At 43.2% G+C, this 25,033-nt stretch overlaps 1 protein-coding gene across 2 annotated transcripts in view; it reads left to right on the top strand.

Annotated features, from left to right (window-relative positions):
* Nucleotides 1-23,557, top strand: part of GLRX3 (glutaredoxin 3) — a 32,228-nt gene extending 8,671 nt beyond the window's left edge. The window contains exons 3-11 of one of the 2 annotated variants that reach the window (XM_040624331.1): nt 6,669-6,743; nt 7,485-7,686; nt 12,775-12,947; nt 13,185-13,246; nt 15,399-15,456; nt 17,087-17,139; nt 19,772-19,811; nt 19,905-19,997; nt 23,315-23,557. In XM_040624331.1, the coding sequence (XP_040480265.1) occupies nt 6,669-6,743; nt 7,485-7,686; nt 12,775-12,947; nt 13,185-13,246; nt 15,399-15,456; nt 17,087-17,139; nt 19,772-19,811; nt 19,905-19,997; nt 23,315-23,365 (807 nt within the window). In that variant the 3' untranslated portion in view covers nt 23,366-23,557. The remainder of the gene's footprint in view (nt 1-6,668; nt 6,744-7,484; nt 7,687-12,774; nt 12,948-13,184; nt 13,247-15,398; nt 15,457-17,086; nt 17,140-19,771; nt 19,812-19,904; nt 19,998-23,314) is intronic. The other variant, XM_040624332.1, reaches the window with a different exon arrangement.
* Nucleotides 23,558-25,033: the final 1,476 nt, after the last annotated feature.

Raw genomic sequence — 25,033 nt, 5'->3', positions numbered from 1 at the left:
AAGTGATGTTCTGCCACCTCTTTGTCTTTTAATTTGATTTCTTAGTTTTTTTCTTTTTAAAGATATTATTTATTTGAGAGAGAGAGACACACACCGAGCAAGAGCTGGGGCAGGGGGTGCAGAGGGAGAGGGAGAAGCAGACTCCCCACTGAGTAGGGAGCATGGCATGGTACTTGATCCCAGGACCCTGAGATCACGACCTGAGCCAAAGGTAGACGCCTAACCGACTGAGCCACCCACGTGCCCCTGTCTGGCATTTCTGACTTGTGAATTATGGAGATCAATTGATTCCATAACTTAAATTTATAAAATCATTATGTAGTGACCATAAACATGATGTTTTTAAGAGTTTGAGTGTAAAGTTTTGTGACCATAAACAATTTCTTATTTTGTAGATGATGGAAAAGCAATACTGAGAAAAGTTAGCATACATTTTGGCCTGAGTAGTTCCTGCTCGTTGGAACAGGTTGCTGAAAGGCAGGACTCTTAGGTTTATTGCATCTGAAGGAACACGCTCGTTGCCTGTACTGATGGTGTAGTGACAGAGTGCTTGCATGCTCCATCGCAGCACGTCTGTGCCTGTGCCTTGCCGTGTGGCACTCTCTTGCGCTGGCCACTCCCTCTAGACCTGCCTGAGCCTCTGGGCCCCATGGGGAGGTTTGCCCCGGTCTAAGGGCTTAGAGGAGATACATGAGTTATCGTTATTGCTAAAAGTCTTATTGAAAACTTAACATTTGTTCAGAATAAAATTAAATGACTAATTAAAACATTACATGCCCTTGCTTTTCAAATTACATAGTCAGTTTGTTAGCACTTTATCTTTTTTTTTTTTTTTAAGATTTTATTTATTTATTTGACAGAGATAGAGACAGCCAGCGAGAGAGGGAACACAAGCAGGGGGAGTGGGAGAGGAAGAAGCAGGCTCATAGCGGAGGAGCCTGATGTGGGGCTTGATCCCATAACGCTGGGATCACGCCCTGAGCCGAAGGCAGACGCTTAACCGCTGTGCCACCCAGGTGCCCCACACTTTATCTTTAACTAAAATGGGAAAACACACATCATTTAATCACTTGTTTGGGAGATAGAATCTTTCAGTTGTGCTGAGGTAGGAAGGAGGAAGAGAAGCACAGGGTCCTTGTGATGGGAAGTTGGGTACCACTAGTTCTGTTTGAGGTCCTGATCAAATTCATCTTTGTATAGGAGTGGCCATTTATTTTTAACTTTACATTTAATTTTATTATGACTTAATTACTGAAATTTTATTCAATTTGTTTTTTATTAATTATTTTTTCTTCAAATGAAAATTGTATGTCGTTAAGTTGCGCAGCATGATGATTCAATTCAAACCCATTTTATATGAAGTCTCCTGTGTACTCCTGTGGCTTTTTTTCTTTCATCTCCAAACTTAGTCTGTGCTATTGGTTCACCTGTTAGTTAGAGAATATCTTGTGTTTCTGTCTGTTCTGTCATTTAATTTCCTGTTTTGATTGGCTTTTTTTTTTTTTAAAGAGGGAGAGCACTTGGGGGGAGGGGCAGAGGGGGAGGGAGAGAGAGAATCCCAAGCAGACTCCATGCCCAGCATGGTGCCCAACGTGGGGCTTGATCTCACGACCCTGAGATCATGATCTGAGCCAAAATCAAGAGTGGGACACCCAACCAACTGACCTACTCAGGTGCTCCTTGATTGGCTTCTTGACTAGATGGTGGGATACTTGAAATAGGGCCCTTTACCTTACCTTTAAAAAAATTTTTTTATTGCTTTTCTTTGTGTAGGTGGCTCCCACCTCCTATGTCGGCCTCCCCCACCCCTCTTCCAGCTTGGTATTCTGATCCAGTTAGGCTGTGGTACTCATTTTACTTTATAATGCATTTTAGTGCATAAATTCTCAAAGTCAGATTTACGGCCACTTGGTTGGTGAGGTTTGTGCTACTGTGTTTCATTTAGTAGTGTTCTTGTTTGTATAGTGCCTGCTGTACTTGGATTTTAACAATTGTAACTTCAGGTATGAAGGCAAAGGTATAGAAGGAATTATATACTTAATTTGCATTTTTTGATTCTCAAAAAATAGGAATTGTTTTAGTTTGATTTATTCTTGAATGTGCAAGCATCTTAAAATACAGTTCATAGTATTTAATTTCTAAAGGTCTGTATAATCGATATAGATAATTTCTATATGGTTATAGAAATGTTTAATTCTAAATGTACAATTAGCTTGTGTAAACAGACCGTGCTGGCCAGTCTCCAGAAGGGTACTGTGTAGCTAGGTACCAGTTCGCTGAATTCCTATTTTTCATCGCCAGAGAATACTGACATAACAACAACAACAACAGCAACAACAACAATGGCATTTTGGAGAACATATGTAGGATTCCATTTTTGGGGAACTCTAAAAATGCCTCTCAGATAATTCAAGTAGAATTGCTAAATCTTAAAAATATCCTACTTTTTATTTATACTGTCCTGGTAATAAAAAATACTAATAATTAACAAAATTTATTAGCTATTCCTGGGCTAAGTTTGGCAAAGCTCTTTTAAAAAGCTACCAAAAACATTAATTTAAATATCTATTTGGACACATAATTTGATTTTGAAAAATTTTCCTTTTAGATCACATGTCACAGAGTTAGAAAGAAGCCTCTTTACGAAGTTTAACAAAATGTCTCTGAATGTCAGGTTTAATCGTTTTCAGCTTCAGGGGTCAGGGCCACCCTGGCCAGTGGTCATTCCCATTGTAGTGACCAACATTTGTTCAGTATTGTGTCAGAATTTACTATCTAACACTTACTATATGCCGCCATTATTCTAGTCACTGGGGATACAGAACAGTAGGGTCATCAAGTCACATTTTATCAAGGTAATTTCAAATAGTAGTAAGTTCTGAAGAGAAAGAAATAGGCATGGAAGAGGAGGACTTGGGGAGGGGTGGATACTCTATTCGGGTGGGGCTGGAGAGCTGTATCTGGTCAGGGAAAGCTGGAAAGTGAAAAGGAGTCGTCATTGGGAGAGTCGGGGGTGAACTTTTAGGCTGTGGATCAGCAAGCGAACACTGTTGGAGGGCCGGCAGAAGGCCAGTGGAGTTAGTGAAGGAGGAAAGGCTATGGCAAGAGGTTGGTGAGGGAGGCAACAGCCAGATGACCTTGCGGACACTGGAAGAGTTGGTTATTATTTTGAGTGCAGTGGAGGTGACACACAGTTGGATTCCTGTTTTTAAGTTGATTCCTCCAGCTGTCCTGTGGGAAGTGGTTTGAAGTGGGGGAAGGAAGGATGCAGACTAGAAGCAAGTACACTCATTAGGAGGCTCTTTCTCGGGCCAGGTAAGAGACGCTGTGGACTCTAGTGGAGAGGGAGTATTGAAATGATGCCATGGTCTGATTTGGCTTATATTTTGGAGGGGGAACCTGGAGGACCTGTTGATGGAGTGGATGTTGGGTGAGGGAAATGGATTAATCAGAATTGTTTCCTTTTTAATTTGATCATCTGGATGGTTTAAAGGATCATGAGGTCCTGGGGAGGAGCAGGTTTAGTGGGAGATAACTAGTAGAGATCTGAGTGCAGATGCTGAGTGTGTAGCTCGGAGGCGATGGGGGGAAGGTCTGGCCTTGATACAGCTGGGGTGTTGTTGCCGTATTGGTGTTACTTAGAGCGATAGGGTTGGATGAGACCATTCGGAGAATGAGCATAAATAGAGAAGTGCACTCAGAACCAAGTGCTGGGATGTGCCAGCCCTGTAGAGATTGACCAGATGTAAAGGAAGAGACCAGAGAGACTGTCTGAGTTTGGGAAAAAGAAACAATGGGAAGCCAAGGGACAGCTTGGCGAGAAGGGGGTATCTTGAGAAGGTGGCTGTGGTTACACTGATGGTACTGAAGGGTCAGCAGAATGAGGAAAGGTAGCATTGGATTGCTGAGATGGCATTATGGCGGTGTAGAGCGTAGCTTGGCTCTGGAGCCACGCTGCCCTGCTCCACCACTCAACAGTATTGTAATCTTGGCGGACTTACCTAGCCTCGTTAAGTTCCAGTTTCTCCTGAAAGTTAGGTGTAATAACAGCACCCATTATTGTGCAGATTAAATGAGTCAGTAGACAAAATGCGCTTAGAACAGTGTCTGGCCTGTTAATCATAGCCGTTAGCCATTACTGTCATAGTGGTCTTTGATGACCCTGGAGAGAGGGAACTCCCTGCCTCTGGATTTACCTTGCTGTGATAACATCTCCCTGCCTCTTCTCACTCCACTCCACAGACATACAGCACACTTAAGAGGAAGGGTCCGACTTTGAGAGTCCTGGTTCAGCAAGCACGTGGTTCCTACTGAAGGCATTCTGTCTGAGATTCCATTCTGGAAATCTTCATGTTTGGTGGATGCTAAAGTCATGTATAAATCCTATCTTTGAGATTTAATCTTTCTTTTTGATTGATACAGTAGAAAAAGTATACCACAATACAGTGAAAAAAAGCATGAGTTATATAGTTAAACTTGGGTTTGCTTCTCAGCTCTACTACTTGTTAACTGTGTGTCTTTGGACAAGTTACGTCTGTACCTAGCCACCTGTAAGGTTGAGTTGATTATGTACTACCCACCTTTCCAGGTTTTAAGTAGTTTAGGGCATTGTCTGCAAAGGGCCTGTCATGGTTGGTGGCACAGATTAGGCTTTCCATGAAAGGTCGCTCTTACTGATCATCTTTGGTCTTTTCTGAATGCAGATCAGTTTTCAATATTTTCTGTTTTTATTGATAGAACTGTCATGTTGTTTTACATCCAATAAAAATGTTCCCAGAGAATTTCAGTGTGCAAAGGTTTTAGGACCTCAGATACCCTTGATGTTCTGGGGAATGGATTTGCCTTCAATGGCACTCCTGGCCCGTGCTTGGGAGGATTTGTCTGCCACCACTTTCTTTGTCTTATTAAGATATCATCTTCCTGGGAGATGCTTTGTGCGAGGAGCATGTGGTGATCTTCTTGGCTTTAGGAATTTCAAGAGGATTGTTTGGTTCCTGGAAGAGTTGTCCTTAAGGGAGACCGTTTGAAACCAGCAAGAACATGAGAAGAGGTCAACTTTTAGCCACACAGAGGACTGTTTTTGAGTCCAGATGCTTTCTGGTGTGGTTTGGTTTGGTTTAAAACTATTTTCTTGTGGGTTTTTTTGTTTTGTTTTGTTTTTGCTTAGTATTGCCTCTTTTAAAAATGTGTCTTATTTTCCTGTTAGAGTCTAGTAGCCCTAAAGATAGGGATTGTAACTGAGCCTAACCTAATGCCAAGGTGTGGTGGGCACTCGAGAGATTATTTGAAAGAGAGAAAATAATGAACTGCCGCAATCATTGCCTTTTCTGTTCCTCTCTGGTTTGAGTGTGTAATTGTATGAAAAACAAAAACAGCACAAAAGTTTTAAAAACTTTTAGAAAGTGTTTTCTAAATAGCTGTTTCCAAATGCTTTGTCTTTGTTCATTTTTTCAGGTTTATTGGACAGTTGATGCTGATTTAAAATGTGTGTAATTTTCACCTTAGTACATTTTGAAAAATAAAAGTAATTAAAAAGGGTGTTTTAAAGAAAAAAAAATAAAGTAGGAAAAGAGCACCCGAGAAATATATGAGATGGAAGATACAAACCAAAGACAAATGACTCTGCCTCCCACTTACCGTCAGGGTTCATTTGGATAGATATATACTGGATCGGGGAAAGCGCTAGATAAAAATAGTGTTTCAAGCCCAGTGGAAATCTTTCATTCCTGGAAAAATACAAGCTATATATTTTTTAAATCTTTTAACAATATAATTTATCAATAAATTTTATTTCCTACAGGTATAATGTGAATACAGATTTTTATTGGTTTTAAAAAGTTTATATTAAATCGACAGTCCTATGAGGGAAGGATATAATATTATGTCTTGGTTTTCCTCAAAGTGTACGGTTTACAAAGTCCTACATAAATAGCTTACAGGAATTATGTTCTAATTATTTAGAAATTGAGTTATTAAATATGTTTAAAATTCGTATGTCAGATAGCACATCATATCTCGTTGAAGGGCCTCAAGGAAATTATCAAGCAGAATGCAGTCATCTTATTTAAAATGCATTTAAATGTATGAATAGACCCAGAAGCAAATAACCTAGCAAGATATCTGCTTAGTGTCCAGCAGCCTTGCAGGAGTTAACGGTAAAATTTATCAGACATCAATAGTTTATTGAAGAAATACTCCTTTTTGCTTCATAATTTGCAGAAGGCTACAACTGTCAGTCATGATGTACTGCCTCTTGAAATTAGTCAATAGAGCAAACAGCAAGAATTGCTGTGGGCAGAAAATAAGCACTGTAATCATGACATAACTGGGGTCAGTGATTTATGGATTTCAATATAGTAGTAGCTGCATATGATTGAAAATTTACTAGGTCACTAGTGCACCAAAAATTTTATTCACAGCCTCCAGGCATCTTTTGAAATGTGCAACAAAATAAAAACCTCTGAACCTGTTTTGACACTGCAGACTCAGTGGATGACACGCCAGCCCAGTGAGTCTCATTTAAATGTAAATGTGTCATAAACTTTTGTACCATACTCTTTAAAAACATCAACTACTTGAAGGGATGATGCATGTGAAGCTGATTTACATATTGAAGTAGTAAAAAAGGACCTTTTTATAATCAAGCTTTAAATTCTTTTATTTTAAAGTTGGAAGCTGAAGCCGTTCCTGAAGTATCTGAAAAATATGAAATTAGTTCTGTTCCCACCTTTCTGTTTTTCAAGGTAAGGATAAAGATGGTGCAGGAGCTCCTGCGTCTGTTGTGGGCCGTGGGGCTCTGTCTGGGTTCCTTTACCCTCTCCCCTGATCCTGGAACGTTCGGCACTTGGTCATCCTGGCTTTGCCCTGTCTTCCCATCGTCTCCTTGTTTGCACTGATGCCGAAGCTTGGCCTAGGGATCCTGCAGAAGTGACATGGGCGGTCAGAGTTGGGGCTTCTAGACAACAATCCAGATACTTGGCTGTAGACCCAAAATGTTCCCTGAGTTGGGTGGTAAAAGTTGGTTGCTTAGGGCATGTGCCTGGGCGTAATGGAACATCTGGCTGGTCCTGATTTGATTAATGACTCTCTTAGGAAGCAGGTGCAAATCTGTGCTTTAGGGCACCCCTGAGTGTTACCACGGTTCCCCCCAATACCGCATTTATACTTAGTGATAGATTCATCCCCATGAGGGTGGGGAAATTTTTTCTATTTTAGGTTAGACTCTGATCTGGTTTGAGTTTGAGGCATAGCAATGTTTTCCTAGTATGTTCCAAAAAAGGGGAAAAAAGAAGACATTTATGTATTTCTAAAATTGAGATGCACCTGGCAATTGGTAATCATATTTTTAAAAACATATCTAATAATGCTGTTGACCCCTTTAAAAATTGGCCAGCACTATGAGTTCATACTTGTTAAAATTTTGGATCTTAAAAGGGATGATGGAAGAATGCCACACATATTCTAAACGACTTTTTTAACTTCAGAATTCTCAGAAAATTGACCGATTAGATGGTGCACATGCCCCAGAGTTGACCAAAAAAGTTCAGCGACATGCATCTAGCGGCTCCTTCCCCCCCAGTGGTAACGAGCACCCTAAAGAAGACCTCAGCCTCCGCCTGAAGAAGCTAACTCACGCTGCCCCTTGCATGCTGTTCATGAAGGGAACTCCTCAGGAGCCGCGCTGCGGTAAGAAGCTGCTGTCCCAGGACTCACGCGGAACGGGGCTTCACCAGCGCGGGGTGCGGCGGGGTGCCCGTCTCTGGGCCTGCTCTCCGCTCCTCTTACACTCGTGCTGAGATACCTTTAGAAAATCAGGAAGGTCGTAATTCCCACTGGCATTCTGTCGTGAGGTGATGAGAATTAGTTTGCACCACAGACACAGAGAATGTTGGAACCCATAGGCATCTTGGAAATCATCTGATTGAAGTTTTTTGTTATATATATAAGCACCCAGAGAGGGGGCGGCTCCTCAGGTCACCTCGCAGTGGAGTTGGGGTTAGGTTCCAGCCACCACATTGCTGTCCCCTGAATGGGCTTTTGTCTGCTCAGTTCATTTTGCTATTAACAGTTTCCTGTCTTTCGTGACAGTCTCTCTTGATTCATGTAGTCCAGATTCAGCGTTTAAACATTTACAGAATTTTGGTGGCCCCCTGTGTTTTTGCCTTCCTCCTTGTCCCAGCGTCGAATTATGTGACTGCAGAATTCACCTCTTGCTTATAGGTGCAATAATTGAAAGATTCTGAATTCTGTGGTTTATAGTCACTCTTACTTTCTGTACATATATGCTTGTAATTTTGTCCTTAAGTGAATTTTAGAGTTTATTTGACCCTTCTGGTGTTGGGTTTATGTTATTTTCTTCTTACTATGCCTAGTACAACATTATTATGCTTCATAATTGAACATTTAATGCCTTTTGATGCTGCTGTTGAGAATCTGAGTATTTGTTTCAACTGTACAGGAGGGAGTTTATTAAGATACGCGGCAGTAAAATGGAGTGTGCTATTGATATGATTACTGCATGTCCAGTGTGGCTTTATAAAAATAACCTAGCTTCCAGAGTAAATTTAATTGTAAATTCTTCCCTATACAGTTAGTAAATTACATATTAGATTATGAAAGTCTAGTTTTAAAAATAAAGTTTCATGTTGAGTACTGTCTTAAAAAGGTAAAGAAATGGTTCCTTTTTCTCTCAGTTCTACTTGAAAAATGTTCTTGCTAGTATTTACATGTCAGATAATGCCTGCTATTTATATGTTGAAAAACTAACTTAGTCTCTACTATAGTTAACCCCAGATAGCAAGAGCTGGTCTCTGTTGTCGTGGTTTGTTTTTAATAGTGGTTGTGACTGGTTTACTTTCTCCCATCAGGCAGGAAAATCATTTCTGGTACTTTCTGTGGTCACCTGAGAACAGGGACTTACAGCATTGAGTCTGATGGGTTTTATTCAGTGCCTTCCTTGTAGTCTGAAGTGCGGGTGAACTGCTGTCAGATGTGGATGAACCTGTAGGACGGGTTCTACGCCATAAACCTACAGTAAAACCCATAGAATACTCTCTTCTTTGGGATGGAACAGGAGCATTCTCTCACTCCTTTCTGAATGAGAACCTAACAAGACTGGCAGGTGGTAAAAGTGCAGCTTGGGAAGGGGTGCTGAGGCAGCAGAGGGGGAGGCGGTGCACTATCTGACCGACAGAGGGGAAGCGTGGTGGCCAGAGATCATGGCAGATGAGCCGCATCCCGACACCACCCTGCCCTTGTGTCATAGGTACAGGTCAGTAACCCTCCCTGTGCCCTCAGTCCTTCCTTTGGTGGTGCTGGGGCTGGAGCCCGTCTTGAAGATCCTTTTCAGATCAGGTGTTATATGATTATTCAAGTCAGTTAGAATTACACTTAGAAATAGCCCTTTGCCTGCTTACCTTTTTATTAGGCTTAATTTATAATGTATTTCTAGCCATTTATATGTTAACTGTCTGGCATTTAGAAGACTATAAATAAGGTAGAATAAAAAAAGCTTTACAACATGTCAGAACAATCTGAAAAACATGGTATTATAGACGTTTAGGTAATAAAAGACATAATTAGGGAATTTGAAAGAGATTTTTAGATATACATGATTTAACTGTTACAGTTTTATTCTAAACAAGTACTTGTTTTATTCTTTATAATTTTTAAAAAAGATTTTATCTATCTGTTGTAGAGAGAGAGATTGAGTGGGGTGGGAGAGGCAGAGGGAATTGCAAGCAGACCCCCCTGCTGAGTGTGGAGCCTGATGTGGGGGTCTGATCCCATGACCCCGAGATCATGACCAGAGCCCAAGTCATGAGTCAGACACTAAACTGACTGAGCCACCCAGGCGCCCCTAGTCTTGATAATTTTTAGAACTACATTTTTAACAGGCTTTTCTGTTTCCTGATGTCTTGATTTCTGTAACAGCATGTCTTTCTGTCAAATACAGTAAATATGTGACATATGGTACATTAGATCATTCTAGAATGCAGGTATTCTTTAAAAAAATATCTACTTAAGGATCAAGTAGAAGGTATTTTTGCTGTGACTGTGCCCTGCCACTTCCTTCATTAATGTTCCTCTGGCTCTGTTTTCCCCCTTTTCTGTGCCCTGCTACACACACTGTCTGCATCTTTAAACTGTTCTCTTATATAGGAGCATACTTGACTTTCACCCTCTTCCTTTCTGAGCTGCTTAGTGGAAAAGTTGTTTTGCTCTTGTGTTGGCACATCAGAGATGAGGTGTAGTCAGAGCCTCCTTTATAAAAGCAGCGACCATTGGTGCTCACGAACGCGACTGGCTGAAATTTCCATATTTTGTACAGAATTCCCTTGGAAGGCCCTGCCGTCAGTAGCACCCAGTGCTCCCCTTGGGCTCCTGTTGTGGAGTAGAGCTATGGTGATTTTTGATTCGCTGGCCACCACCTTGCTTTCAGTTAATCAAAAACCATGAGTGAATAACATTAAATTTTCTCTCAAGGAAACCCTGAAAACCATTTCAGTGTCTGCCGTGGAACCTGCTGGGTCTCAGCCCGACCCTTGCACACTTCACACCCCGTCTTCGTTGCTTTCACTTTTGGGCTCTACAGGCACAAGTGTGTCATGTGTTACGAGCCGGACACGTTGATAAGGTGTCAGTCGTCGAAGAATTAGATTGTCTTTATTCTGTGTTCCTCAGGAGGACAGGAAAGAGGGCTCTCATGTTTTAGGCAGATTTTCAAGAAGCACCGAGAGGTCCATCTTTTTAAACAGAATGTTAAATCCTCGAACATGCAGGTTAATTAAGTTATTTGGGAATTCTTGTATCCATTTCAGTTAACAAAGCTTTTAGCAAAGCAAAGGTATTTGAACCACGGGACAGACGTTTCTTCTGCAGTAAAAGTCTATCTTAGCGGGATTTTCTTTTTAAATCAGATGCAAGCATTGTAGGTTCAGAAGTGGGCTTCAGGGTTTTATTGTGACTAGATAGTGATGAAATGGCCCAGTTAGGCATACTACTCACGCCTCCTGTCATGAGTACAAACGACTACAGACCGAAACACTGGGTCTCTGGCAGCTAAATGTGGTTTTTCCACTTGTAAATATTTTTATTGCATGCATGCATTTTTCCTAAAAAAAAAAAAAAAAAGTGTGTAAATATTGTGTTATTGGAAGGAAGCCTTTTCACTATTTTATCCTTAAGCATAACATTTCCAGTCTGCCACTTTAACCCTTAAAAACGAAACATTACCCATCAATCTTTCTAGTCTGCATGTAATTGCCTAAAGCTAAAAGAAAGCTTTTCCTCAGCCAGTTACGGTAGAAATGAGTTAATATATTGGCAACAGAATAACCATCAGCAATCAGCCGTTAGCTGTTTACTAATGAACTCCCAGATGAATGAAAAAAATTTCAGAATCAGTGTTTTACTTCAGGCTGTACATGAACTTAACACTTGAGTTGTAGGAAAAGCAACTTATATGCTGTTCAAATAAATACCAGTGCTTCATCTCAATAAACTGTAGAGCTGAAAAATGTCTGGAGCTCAGTAATACATCCAGGTTTTAAGAGTAAAAATGCTTTTGCATGACATCAGGTGAAGTCTATTCTTGCAATTACTCTTATGAATTTTATGATTTGATTTTATTTGAAAATGATGATGCTATGAAATCCTGCAGGAATTTTGCACCTGAAGAATAGGTCATTTTCCAGTGAATTATGACTGTGTTTGAAAAGAAGGATGGGGTGTGAGAGTGGAGTGGTACAAAGTATTGAAAAACGATTGGGAAGAATTAGCTTATGGAAAGAAAAATATTGTCTTTTGAGACAAGACTAATAGATTTATAAAAGACTGATATTCACACTCTTATTCTTCAGTACTAATGTCATAATCAGAAAATGATGTCAAAAAAGTACAGGACAAAAATGTGTCACAAAAGTATAATAAAATCATGGAACATAAGATTGTCACTACAGTGCAGTAAAAAAAAAATCACATTACATACTTTAGGGAATGTAAATAGCTTTAAAAAAGAGACTGTCAGGTTACGGCACCAGATGAGAAAGAACACTGTCAGTCTGTTGACAGTGCCTATATAACAACAGAGAAGACAGCTTTAAATTCAATGTACCAGTTTCAACTGAAAGAACACATTCCTCCTTGACTTTTAATTTATTCTATTAGAGATGGCAAAAGACAGAGAAGTGCTGGACTGGGCACTCAGACCTAATACAAGGCGATAGAAATGAAACAGTGGGTTTCCAGTCTGCGTGCGCAAGGAGTGGCTAATGATGGCTGCTGTGGAGCTTTTCCTCCATCCAGTGGTGATTCTTAGAGATTCACAGCAGAGCTGGGAGGGACTGTCTGGGGCATCCAGGTCAGTCCCCTGATTGATGGGGAAGTGCCGGGAGGGGAGGGGGCCTGTTCAGGGCTCAACTGTTTGTCTCCCTGCTGAATGGAGCCCGTGCCACGGCTTTCTGGCCAGCATTGCTTCTCCTACAACAAAAAATGTGCCTGATATTAAGAGGAACATTGATAAATATATACAGACTTTTTAAAACTCCAAAGTGTGCTAAACGCTAAGCCATACTTGAACACATGGTATAGTTCAAGTTCAGATAAGGGGTTCTAGGAATTTGTTTTCTCTTTACATGCTGTGTAGGCGTGCTCATGAAGTCACGGGTGAAACAGAGGTTGACTCTGGTCAATAGCTCATGTGTGCTATGAAGTAATATGAAATCACGGGTATGAGAGAGAAGCTAAATTCTTGATTTTCTTTTTCTTACGCAGGTTTCAGCAAGCAGATGGTGGAAATCCTTAACAAACATAACATTCAGTTTAGCAGTTTTGATATCTTCTCAGATGAAGAAGTTCGTCAGGGTCTCAAAACCTATTCCAACTGGCCCACCTATCCCCAGCTCTATGTTTCTGGAGAGCTCATAGGAGGACTTGATATAATTAAGGTTAGAACTGAGAAGTCTGTACCTTGTAAAGAATTTTCATTTAGAGCACACTTTTGTAAGTGCAGTAATGAATCTAGAGTATAAATTCCTTAAGAATCTACATTTACGGAAATGAACCTGGAATATATATGAAGTACTTCTCATGAGATGATTGATGCTCTGTATTACCGTACAACCAAGGAGATGTGTGTTGTGGTGGTGAATGTTTTCTTCAACTTCCACATGTGTTTATTTCAGGAGCTGGAAGCATCTGACGAACTAGATACAATTTGCCCTAAAGCTCCCAAATTAGAGGAAAGGTAAGTGTTTTAAAAGTTTCAAATAATCTACCATTTAGTACTTTAAAAATATTTCTTTCTTCTTGGTTTTTGCATTGCTCTTCCCGTATAGAAATCAGGGATTTGTTTTTGTGTGCCAAGGTCATACTTGTGTTGTTTGCAGTCTGATTAGCCATGCAAACTTGGGAAGATTTCATTTGTACTGGATGAATTTTTACACCAAATTAATTAGGTGGAGGATATTCTTTGTTTTTATAGAAATATCATTGTCTCAGTGGAATGACTCAGTTTTACTCTTTCTCTGCATTTCGGAGCTGGGATCCAGCAGTCCCGGTCCTCAGGTAGCAGTCCCTGCTTTTGGCATCATCAGAACACTGAGCGTGAGGGGTGCCTAGTGTGAGGAGCGCAGGCTGTGCGTGTGGTACGTGTGTAAACACTTCGGGGATTTCACACTGCCTTTCTAACCATGATAACTTATAAGTCAGGGAGATTTTGGAGCTGTAAAATTGGTCTTTGTTTTACGAAGGATCTCAATCAGCTTTTAAAGATATTAACTTATGGAAATTTTGGACTTTGGCCTGTAGGGAGGCTTAAAGGGATTTTTATTGTAATAAATTTGAATTAATTTGGGGTTTAAAGAAGAATTTATTTTGAAATACATCAGTGTATCAGCCATTCATAGTTGGGGCTTGAGTCTGTGAGATGAAACTTCCTCTTGTAATTTTCTTGCTATTCAGCATTTTGGGAATTTTTTAAATTGTTTAACAATAAACACCCCATTTATCCATCCTTGATTAATAAATAGTATCCCATATATGTCAAACTGACTTGTAAGTGCCACATTTTCTCAAATGATTTATACCCTTTCCTGTCTTTTTGATAGGACAGTGATGCTCTGTGTCCCCCAGTTGCATTCTTGGTTGGGTGGGGGCAGAAGGAGAGAGAATCTCAAGCAGGCTCCACACCCAATGCAGAGCCCGAGCGGGGCTTGTTCTCACGACCCTGAGATCATGAGCTGAGCCGAAATCGAGAGTCGGACGCTCAACCGACTGAGCCTCCCGGGTGCGCGGCCCACAGTGGCAGTCCTTGCTGTATCCCCTGGGTGGCTCATGGAGGCCGTGCGGCCTCCAAAGTCCTCTGTGCTTGGTGTGTGCGTGCATCTGCCTTCAGGCCATTTTTCTCTGTCGAATACGCTCTTGCTGTCATTTGTGTCCCTGTCTTCATCACACCTGCTCTCCTGTTTCCTGATGTGCTCTATTTCCTATGGCCTCAGACACCAAAGTCCAGCTGGCCGGAGTTACAGAGAGATTCTGTAGAGATCTGTGTTCATGTATTTTAGTGATTATTTAAAGTGCGGCCAGAGTGCAGAGAGCCGGAGCCTGAGTTCCTGGGTCTGGTGATGTCTCTGCATGTGGGACGGATGGACATGTTTGGGTTTCCTGGATCCAGGTCGTTGGGTTACTGTAGGTGTTCTCTGAGGAGGTGTTGAGCTGTGGGTGACCCAGAGCACCAGTGGGAGGAGGATCCGGTGACATGACCACCACGGGGCTCAGCGGGTCTTCAGCAGCCCGTTCTGACGCGGACTGTCCTGAGATGGGTGACTGGACCTTAGGCTGGACACAGACAGCGGGTGCTCCTGACGGCAAGTGAAAGCACGGGGTGTGAAAGCCTGCAGAAAGTGGGAAACGCCGAGTTAGGGTGGGAGCACTTGACCTGAGCAGCTGCTGTTGGTCGGTGTTGCAGCACTTAGCACTTCCCCTCCCAGTGTGACCTTGTGGACATCGGGGAGTGTGGAGCTGTGTGCGGCCTCGGTGGGGAAGGGAGCACACAAGATCTGGTTTTGAAAGTTGTGGGTGGGCTCCCTATACAAGCCCCTTCTTGAACAATTCCTTATTGAGTTGGTTATTATTATTTTTTTAGTGCTGTGAGTTGATGGGCTTGAATTGCAACTCGAAGGAACATTCATTGCCTTAAAAGCCATATTGTGTTTTATGGTGGCTGAGGGAGAGAATGAAATAAAGGAAAATGTCAATGCATTTGCTTGTTTAATGCCACTCCGAGCTGTGAACTATCATCCTGCTATCCCTCAAATATGCACGTTACTCCTCAAGCGGAGCAGAAGTGGTGTTTAATAATTGAGCTGAGCCATTTTATATCAATTTTCTCTCTTTAGGCTCAAAGTACTGACAAATAAAGCTTCTGTGATGCTCTTTATGAAAGGAAACAAACAGGTAAAGAACTCAAAAATGGTTTTATTTGTAATTTCTTTTGATGTTAACATCTGCAACAAGGGGACACTTAAATCCTTTTTCCTAGCTGTGGCTAATGAAGCTGTAGTGGCATCAGGAAGTTATCCAGGCCTTAATTGGCGCTTATGGAGATCAAACAAAGTAATCTACATTTTGCTTGACTTTATCATCAGCATCTCAGTGGGGTGCATTTCTTTCTGCTGCCAAACTTGGTCAACACTGTTCACTCTGTCCTGGTTCTGTTAGTTGCTGTCCCGGCACCATTCCAGTCTGTGGGCTCATGGAGTGGGCAGTTCGGTCCCGATACTTCCTGAGTGCGGGGAACCCTGTAGCTCTTGGGGTGCACAGCCCTAGGTCACCCTTTAAGAAGTCAGCGATGGAAAAATAAACCCCCTCCTGTGTGGTCAGGACCACTTGATGAATGAGTGAAACAGTCTGGCAGTTCTTATTTATAATGGGATGGTTCCTGTAGCTTTTTGGATGAAGGTACATATTGGCTGGGCATCATTTTGAGTATCAGGTTGGATAGATCACTCCCACCGTCAGTGTGAGCAAAACTGATGATCATTTGTATTTGGACTGGAACGGAGATCTCCAGACACCGGGCTCCGTTTCCTTCATTTATTCTCAACCAGTTGCAGAGGTGGGCAACGGGGTGTGGTCTGTTTGGGAGTAGGGGCTGCTAAAGCCTTGAGAGGCGAGGTTGATGGAACGGAGAGCCGCACATTTACGTTCCCCATCGCCCTGGCGCGGCCTAGACCTGTGGGCGGACTGCTCAAGCCCCGTGTGTGAAGGGGTGGTGTGCCTCACAGAGTCATTGAGAATGAGGTTGTGATAACTAGTGTGAGAGTTAATATAACTGATAGAGTAAAACCAACTAGTTAACATAACTAGTCAGTGTAACTGTTACAATGAAGGTAATGAGTAGGAAACTGGTAATAAAGGTTTCAGCTTATTGGGAACACTAGGTTAGGACCTAGATTCTTTTTTTTCCTCACTAAATTTATTAAAACAAAATAGAGGAAATTAATACTTCTCAGTAGGATAGAGTTATCTTTTTATATTTTCTCGGTGATTAAAGCAGATTTTTATTCTCAAGACACAGTTTTTTTCTGGAAGCCCAGCCAGTATTGATATGTCTTGGGAGCAGAATCATTTGTGCTTTTAAGAAGTTTGTGTGGTGCCTAGTCTTTCCCATGGGATTGCTGGGATTTGGGGCCTGACAAAAACGTGTCACAGTGCCATACCTCAAAAAAAACTCAGTACTCTGTAATTACAAATTTTAAAAAATGGGAGTGACTGTCTAGTTGGGGACAGGAAGATGCGATCCTAGTCATTGCAAAAAGGTTAAATGACTTGAGGTCATCTGTAAGAGTGAAATGGAGAAGGAACCGAACTCCATAGAGTGTCGAGGTTCTACCCAGAGGAACGTCTGACCACAGAGCTTGTCAGGTTCCAGGACACGTGTCCTCTCCGGTGGTTAGAGCCAGAAATGCGCTGTGGCCTGTCTGTGCCATCCCGGTGACAGATGTTCCACGGGACCACGCCGGTGGGCTGTGTGGAAAATATAATACATCTTTACTCATTTCTTCTTTTCTTTTTCTAAATTTAGGAAGCAAAATGTGGGTTCAGCAAACAAATTCTGGAAATACTAAATAGTACTGGGTATGTAAATCTTGGTTTCAAATGGTGTGTTTAAGAAATTCCAGCTTTTCAGTTCCCTCACTGATGCCTGTCAGTTGTTACATCTATATCCATATGTCTTTATTTTTGCTACAAGTGTTTTGGGAATGCTTTGACTAGACCACGATAGGGTTTTCTAGCCAGTGTCAACTGATGGGTAACATAAAGGAGCTTCTTAGAAGGCTATCATTGAAATAACTATTTGTCTACTTTCCCAGAAGAAAGCCCTTAATACGCATAAAGATATTTTAGGGAGAGCGTATCAGAGGTTTTTGATTCTCCTTAAAAAATATTCTCATTTCTAAACAGCTTATGAAATGGCTAGAGCACATGTGGAGGTCATTCTGTTAATCTGAGAACTGGGGGGGATTAGATGGCTGTGTTCCTGCTTCTGGTCTGCTCAGTGACGGCACTGCCAGCTAAGAAAACTGCTTAATTTTTCTGGTTAAAAACAAAACCACTTGTTTGGAGATATTTCACCGATATTTCACCCATGTTCTGTAGAGTTTATCAAATGTTTTGGCCCCCCCCCCTTATTTCTTACCTCACCATAGCGTCTTTTTAATATTGTAAGTATTCTAGCCATAGCTTTAAATAGATTAATGAAACCTATGAAGTTATGGGGAAGGTAATCTTTGAAATATTTAGATATTCATGGGCAAGGTTGAAAGTAGTCAGTTGAGTAACACATGTTAAATACAACTCTAGGGACATAAAAAGCAAAATGATTGATTTCTTCAAAAGAAGATTGTGACATTTTACAGAGGAGAGTCTGGAGAGTCTTTTGTCATCTGGCCTTCAGCCTGCCCCTTCCTCACCCTGCCCGAGGACGTCGGGGAGGCTGGCTTGGCTCTAGCCATCCGTTTTTACAGCCCCCTTTCTCCATCTTCCCTCTGTCACAGCTCCCTGGAGTGACACACTCAGTCCGCCTGTCCCTCGTGACAGTGTCCCCCCTTGGGTATCCTTCCACAAGATCATGAGGCCAGAGCACCACAGCATTGGGCCGTGTCAGCCCGTGTGTTTTTGGAAAGTCTCCATAACATTGCTTTCTGCCCCTGTCTGTCTAATGCTGTGTGCATTTGTAAGTACCGGTTGTCCTGGCGCAGAGGGGCTTCTTTGGAGATGGAGCCTCCCAGCCGCAGACTTGCAGTGAGTGGGGCTGTGGGCGCCTCTGTGGCTCTTTACCTTGAACAGACTGTGATCGTGCTGAGAGCCGTCAGTCTGGAGAAAAAGCTGCTGGCTTTGTATTCCTGCCCCTCCACTCTTAAACGTTTCCTTCACTGGCCCAGCGACACATGCCTCGAGGGGCTGTGCGCCAAGTGTCCATTGAGGTGTGAATGGCCAATGCGTCTCTTTACAAGAACTCTGAGGAGACGCATCGGCCGTCATGACTGCACGCACACACCTACACACGCACGGACCCAGTGTCTCCTAGGTCCCTCATAGACGGTTCTGTAACTTGTTTATCACACTGTTCAGATTAGGATCTGCCTCCTTTAGCTCACCTTGAGGGGAGACTTCCATTGGGTCTTTTTTAAATTCTGTTGCTGTTTCAGACATTCCTTTTTTGGTACTTGGTGCTGATTTATCCTGTCGTCTTATTTATTTTCACTGTGTTCTGTACCATGGACAGTTTTCTTGGAAACTTACTAAGTGAACAAGATTTCTCTACGAAGGTGGTTTTGGTTTTATGGAAACTGAAATTTATTTTTTACATGTGGTTTTCTTTGGCCAGTTTTGGGACTGCACATATTCCCACAGTCTCCCTGTGGGAATCAGTCCGACATTCATACTGATTCCTTGACCACTGATAGTGACAGCCTTCTGAGTACACGTAGGTGGGTTTCCATGCAGTAATTCTGCATTCATTATACAAGTGTGGTCATTATACGGCATGAAGCCACACCACTCTCACCGGCTTATGCATATCGAGAACAGCACGTGTGCTCTGAAATCAGTTTATTTTCATGTGGGGAATCACAGTTCCATAAGGTGGTGTTTGTTGGCAGCATAGTTGTCCTGGTTAGTGACCCTCCGGTCCAGCTACGGTGTCCATGGGGCTCAGAGCTGCTCCTTCCTGCCCTCTGAGCAGCTTCTAGTAGGTCAGAAGCAGCAGCCCCAGGGATGAGGGCTGGAAACGCAGTGTTAAGGATAGATTTATTTAAACTTTGGATACAAGTCTAAGCTGGGGGTTGGCACACTGCAGCTGGCTGCTGACTTCTGTAAATAAAGTTTTATTGGGCCGCAGCCACATCCACTCATGTCTGCCTTGTCAGGCTGCTTCCGTGCTCTGCAGCTGAGTAGAGCAGCTGTGGCCGACTGTGGCTTACAGAGCCGACACGTTGACTGTCTTGCCCTTTGAGACAAAGTTTGCTGACCCCTGTCTAACCCAATATTGTCTAGAGAAGAATCCAGATAAATTTGTGTCTTGGGCTGACTTGTTCTGTGGGGTACCTGACAGATTGAAAAGTAAAGTCATTTCTATTTTCCACCATTAATGTCAGTAGCAACAAAACTGTTAACTATTCTTGACTGTTTTTAAAACACCAAGTGGGTTTTACGGTTTTTGTTTAATAAAACTATTTCCTATTAAAATATTTTCTCCTTTTTGCAGTGTCGAATATGAGACATTTGATATATTGGAGGATGAAGAAGTAAGTTCTGTGTTTTATGTTTCTCGTCCTTTGCCTTAGTTTTACTCATTAGGGTCTTATAGTAAGGGTTCAGAGTTCCTGTTGTTTCCGTAGGTTCGTCAAGGGTTAAAAACTTACTCGAATTGGCCCACGTACCCTCAGCTGTATGTGAAAGGGGAGCTTGTTGGAGGTCTGGATATCGTTAAGGTAAGGTTGGAGTTCATCTGGTATCCTAAAGACGGAAAATGTTAGCATGCTTGAAAGTTATCATTTTATATTGAACAGTAACTGTGGGGCTTCCTTGAGTGCTTTCCTTGCTGGCTTCCTGTCCAGTCCCTTCAGACCCTGTGTTACCATTTCTGTGTCCATAGTACCGTGTCCTCTCACTGCCCTTGGTGGATCAGACTGTTCTCACCCCTCCCTTGAGGCAGTCAGATCACCTCCACTGAGGGGCCTTCTGCATGACCTCCTTCATCTCCCCAGAGACTGCCCACTCAGGGCCAAACTGTAACTTGGCATTCTGAGATGCTCTGGTTACAGCCTAAGCTCAAAATTTGATTTTTACTCCCACTCTGCTAAGTCTTCCATGTTTTTAGCTTTTCTTCCCTCATCCCCTCCGCTTCGGATAGCTTGCATGTTCCATGCTTACATGTTTTCTGTGTCCTTCAGGGCCCCTCGTGTTTGTGAATCGTTTATAGAAATGTTCTACTCCTGCTCCTGCAGTTCTTCTGTCCTTGTATATTTATATTGTATTATTTTCTCGTGTTCTTTCATTTTGCCTTGTGTGCGCTTGCACTCGGGTGATGGAGTGGAGAGCCCCAGGCCGTGGGCAGGAGGCCTGAGACCCAGTGCTGCCTGGCCTGCCAGCTGTGTGACAGGCCTGAGACCACGGGCCCCGGTTTCCCACAGAACAGTGCGAGACTGCGGTGGGCCATCTCCAAGTCCACCTCTGGTCTCAGATGCTGGAAACTTGGTTAGGTCTGTCAGACTGTGAGCATGTTTGGGGAATACATCTTTGATGATTAACTTACTTCTTTGGTTTGCTTTGTAAACTCTCAGGGAATTTTCAGCGGGCATGACTTTTCCTCGGGCACGCCCGCCTGGTAGCCTGCGTGCTCCGTAGCTGTTTCGTAGCTCGTAGCACGGGGAAGCTGCCGCCGTACGTCCTCAGAGCCCCCGCCGGGCATCATGGTGTTGGCGGAGGCTAGCGGTGGCTGGGGCCCGGACGGGGCCTGAGGGGGGATGCCGGGCTCTGCTCCGGAGGCCCGGACCTCCACGCAGGGTTGGGCTGCTCCGGTGTCCGGTGCTCCTGCCGGCCTTCCTCTTGCCTTGCCGGTTAGAGAAGTTTCTCTGAGGGCAGATGTCTGACTTTACAATCGGAAAGCAAGTAGTAATAGTAAGTAGCACTCCTTCTAGTTACATTTGAAAATAAGTTTTAGCTCCTGTTTTCATAATGTGAGAGGACTGCAGCCCAGCGCTGAGTGACCTCAGCTCTGTGGGCGGGGACGTCTTGTCAGCACCGGCTCCAGTGTCGTTCGCAGCAGCGGCTGCTTGTCCTGCCGTTTTCCCCACACAGCTCTGTCTGCTGCAGCGCTTCCCGTTGGACTTCCCACTTCTTAGGACACTGAGTGAGGCAGTTTTCCTAGTAAAGCGTCTCATTCCTGGAGGAGAAAAAAAAGGTTTAACATAGTAGCTCTTGAATAGCCTGGAAGCAACAGAAAGACATCTGCATTTGTTATGTTATATATACTTTTTATTTGTTTAAGACACAGACAGTCTTCAAACCCCAAATACTCCTGAGCCTGTATTGTCGGAGTGTTTTATAGCCTGTACCTGAGCCCTTGCTAACTCTTGGGAAGATAACAATCAATAAATCTCATTTAATTCTAAAGCCGAGCTTCATGGGCACCTTCTTTGTAGGTCTGCAATGGGAAGTTAGAGGACTCTTGTTGTTCACCTGCTAAAAACACGCATTTGGAAATTGGTGATGCTGGTAACATTTTCCCCCGAGAAGAGAGCCAGGGACAGTTAGGTTGGCACTTTGGTCTATTTCCTGCAGAGTTCAGTTCCTCATCTCTAGTTCACTGGAAACATCCGTGATGCTCCACTTGAGTTAATTCTGCCTTTAAGAGCACTGAGAGCCTTTTTTGTTGAATGGTTGAATAAAAGAGTTACCCAGTGATTCAACGACTCAGTCAATCTAGTGTCCTGAGGAAAACGGCAGCCAGTTAATAGTACTCAGTGCCCAGTTCACTCCTGCAAAATGTTGTTCAGAGAGAATGTTTAGATCAGGGGATGAGGATCCCACCACGTGCCAGCCACGCTTGCCCCTGCGCTTCGGGCATCATCAGAGCGCCCTGAGATGAGGGGACACGGACGTAGAGAAGTTAGGTGAGCCGTCTGTGGCGTCCGGGTACCGCCTGCGGGCTGCCGGGCCTTGCCCCGAGCCGCATGGCCTCCTGCCCTCCTGCTCTTGTGTCAGAAAGGTGCTGCCTGCTCCTTTCGTGCAGTAGGATGTCCGCCGGTGAGTGGATCGGTGGTAGCAGATCTCAAGACATCACTGAGTGTTGTCTGAGTTTGTGTGACAGGATCACACCTGTTAGGGTTTAACCAGCGAGGAGGTCAAACGGATTTTAGTGGTTTTATTGATTGATGTTCATGCTGCTTAGTAATAACCTGAAAACTGACATCAAATTAAATGTTTATCTCAAACTAGAAAATCTGTTATCATTTATTGTCACATTTAAAACTTGATAGCTGTGTTCCACATTTTAAATCTTAAAGATAGCAGAAAATATTTCTGGATTTTTATGTCTTTTTAGTGGTTTTTGGCCTTTACGTGTACACTTTTTACTAGTACTGTGGCCTTTCTGGGCTGGGTTGAAATCGTGACCCCGTGTGTCACCGTGGGGCTGTGGGTGTCACGTGCATCACACGTGAGTGGCCTTGAACACTGTGTTGCTGCTTTCTTCCACATTTGTGTTTGCACGTCACTCACAGTTGTCCCCCCTGTTTATTGCTGTTTAAATAGGAGGCGTCATTGTGCTGCTCTAATTATTGTGTGCGTTAATGCTGAACAGTCTGTTGGTTTTTGAATACCTTTTTTTTTTTTTTTTAAGATTTTTTATTTATTTGACAGAGATAGAGACAGCCAGTGAGAGAGGGAACACAAGCAGGGGGAGTGGGAGAGGAGAGGAAGAAGCAGGCTTTCAGCAGAGGAGCCTGATGTGGGTCTCAATCCCAGAACGCTGGGATCACGCCCTGAGCCGAAAGCAGACGCTTAACGATTGAGCCACCCAGGTGCCCCGGTTTTTGAATGCCTTTTAACCTCAATTTTGTAATGTGATGTGTGCTCAGTTTTTATGGCGTGGTATTTGGCGTCAGTGTGTTGGTAGACTGGAGTTTTATTACAGTCCAGTATTTCTTCTGGTTCTTGGATTTGGATGCAATCTGGGATGTTTCGAAATTTCCATTTTTCATCGCTATGCTTCCATGTTATTTTTGCTTTCTGTTTTTGTTGTTAGGAACTGAGAGACAACGGTGAGCTACTGCCAGTGCTGAAAGGAGAGAACTAGGAACTGTTACGCTCGGTGCCCCACCGCTGCGGGAAACCTTCGTCACAGCGGGGCCACTCACGACTCCATTCTCAGACTGCTGCTCACCCAGTTAGGCTTGGTGTATCCCACCAGCTTGTGCTAAGTACATGTATGTTCTGTTTGTTTTTCACCAAACAGAATGCAATAAACATCTTCAAATCCAATTTAAAATACTTGTGTAAAAAAGCTGTCTTTTTTATAGTGATGTTAAATATGTAGAAATTAACCTACTTTAAATTTCTTCTTCATACTCTGTGGGCACCTTGTAGCAGCTAAGACATAGGCAGGCTTCAGAAGATGCAGAAGGGTGATGGCGCCTGAAATCCACAGTCATGTTCAGAACAGCTCATAGACCAAACCAGTGGCTCCCCTCAATGGCCAAAGATTTCTTTACAGCTTGGAAAAATTCAACTGAAAATGTGTTTCTGACAGCATCCCCGCGTGTGGCCCCGGTGAAACTGCAGAAGCGACACAGGGCTCAGCAAATTCGGAGACTCGTTTCAGAAGGCACCAGGGGCGTGTTAGCAAGCGGCAGCTCAGAGGAAGGTGGGTTCTCCATGAGTATGTCCCGCCCTCACGTTCGTCACGACGGGGAGAAGAGCTGGGCGCGAGGGTGCTGTCAGTATGTGTTACGCACCACAGTTTATTTTAATCCTTCTATCAGAAGCACTGATTTAGCCCTTACATAGGCTGAGAACATCCTGGGGTCCATGAAAATTCCAACAGTAGTTTTGATCCTGAATCTTACACGTTTAAAAAATAGTTGCCTCCACGGTTCGTACACTTCAGTGCCCATGACTTGTGTCCCTCTCATTAGATTCTCTCCCAGCTTATCGGTCCAGGTGGTTGAGGCTCCACAGAAGTGTCTGGGGGTACAGTAAGAAAAGGGGTGCAAAAGTCAGCAGTTCCCATGAGAAACTAGAGGGAAGTTAGCTTCTCAACGGGGCTCGAGCACTGGCCGTGTCCTTGCTCCGTTTGATTGTGTGCGTGTACGTGACCAAGGGCAGCTTGCACAAAACCCCAAACGTGGACATGGCTTCATGCATCCTGTTGGAGGAGGACACCTGTCATGGCGGCCAGTGTGTGTAATTAGATGGGTCTCCTTTGGGCACTGGTCCGTGAATTTCTTTTTTCCACTTAAATCATTGCATAAGTGAAGTCTTCAAAAGGTAGATGGAGATGGAATTGTAACAAACTCTGTTAAGCCGTTGGCTTCAGGGAGGAGGAGTGTATAATTTTCTTGTATCCTGTGTCCCACACTGAAAGCATTGCGTTGTGCTTTCATGATTTTTGCTCCGTCTGCAGCTTCCACCTGTCAACAAGCCGGCTTTTAGCTTCACCTTATCCTAAGCATGAAGATCTTTGTCATCGAAGATTCGATAAGCTGGTGTTTTTCCTAATGCACATTTAGATAAACACAGTGTGTACATTTTAACAAATGCCCATCTCCGATTTGGGAACCATTGTTCTGGCCTAGGGTGGGGGTTCTGATAATGTAAGTGCTGGCACATTGTAGGATGGCCTTCCCTTCCCGTGGTGACTTGCATGATGGGAAACTTTGGTGGTGTCGTCCTCGGGCATCCCAGGTTGAGTTAGGGTGAGTGTTCAGAACTTTCGGGGAGTTGTCAGTTGGTGAGATTCTGTAAA

The sequence above is a fragment of the Ursus maritimus genome, unplaced genomic scaffold (assembly GCF_017311325.1).
Source record: "Ursus maritimus isolate PB19 unplaced genomic scaffold, ASM1731132v1 scaffold_7, whole genome shotgun sequence".
NCBI classification, from domain to species: domain Eukaryota; kingdom Metazoa; phylum Chordata; class Mammalia; order Carnivora; family Ursidae; genus Ursus; species Ursus maritimus.
This window is presented reverse-complemented; position numbering and strand designations above follow the sequence as displayed.